Source organism: Merops nubicus, unplaced genomic scaffold (genome assembly GCF_000691845.1).
Source record: "Merops nubicus isolate BGI_N331 unplaced genomic scaffold, ASM69184v1 scaffold24098, whole genome shotgun sequence".
Taxonomy (NCBI): domain Eukaryota; kingdom Metazoa; phylum Chordata; class Aves; order Coraciiformes; family Meropidae; genus Merops; species Merops nubicus.
The window spans coordinates 1-293 of record NW_008623995.1 but is presented as its reverse complement, the minus strand read 5'-3'; the positions used below and the strand labels follow the sequence as shown (position 1 = coordinate 293).

At 57.0% G+C, this 293-nt stretch overlaps 1 protein-coding gene across 1 annotated transcript; it reads right to left on the bottom strand.

The window, feature by feature from the left end:
- Nucleotides 1-5: 5 nt before the first annotated feature.
- RBM8A (RNA binding motif protein 8A) lies at nt 6-289 on the bottom strand (the record flags this gene model as incomplete). The annotated part of the gene is made up of 2 exons (XM_008945275.1): nt 6-77; nt 158-289. Coding segments are annotated over 2 exons (204 nt in total), but the record flags the coding sequence as incomplete, so codon positions are not given.
- Between the last annotated feature and the right edge of the window lie 4 nt (nt 290-293).

Sequence of the window (293 nt, the reverse complement as noted above, 5' to 3'; positions counted from 1 at the left end):
ATCAGTTCCTGCCCATTCAGCCCCTCCATGGCTGCCTGAGCCTCTTTGTAGGTCTCGTACTCCACCAGGGTGTACCCCTAGGGGGGAAGGAGCATGAAAAACACCCAGATCTGGGGGGGGGATTTACCCAATTTGGATCCCAGCTCTGGATTCCCACCTTCAGGTAGCCCGTCCTGCGGTCCAGGTTGAGGTGGAGGTTCTTTATCTCCCCATACTCAGCAAACCTGTCGTGGATATCCTCCTCCGTGGCCTCCTCGTGGATGCCCGTGACAAAAAGGATCCAGCCTTCCACC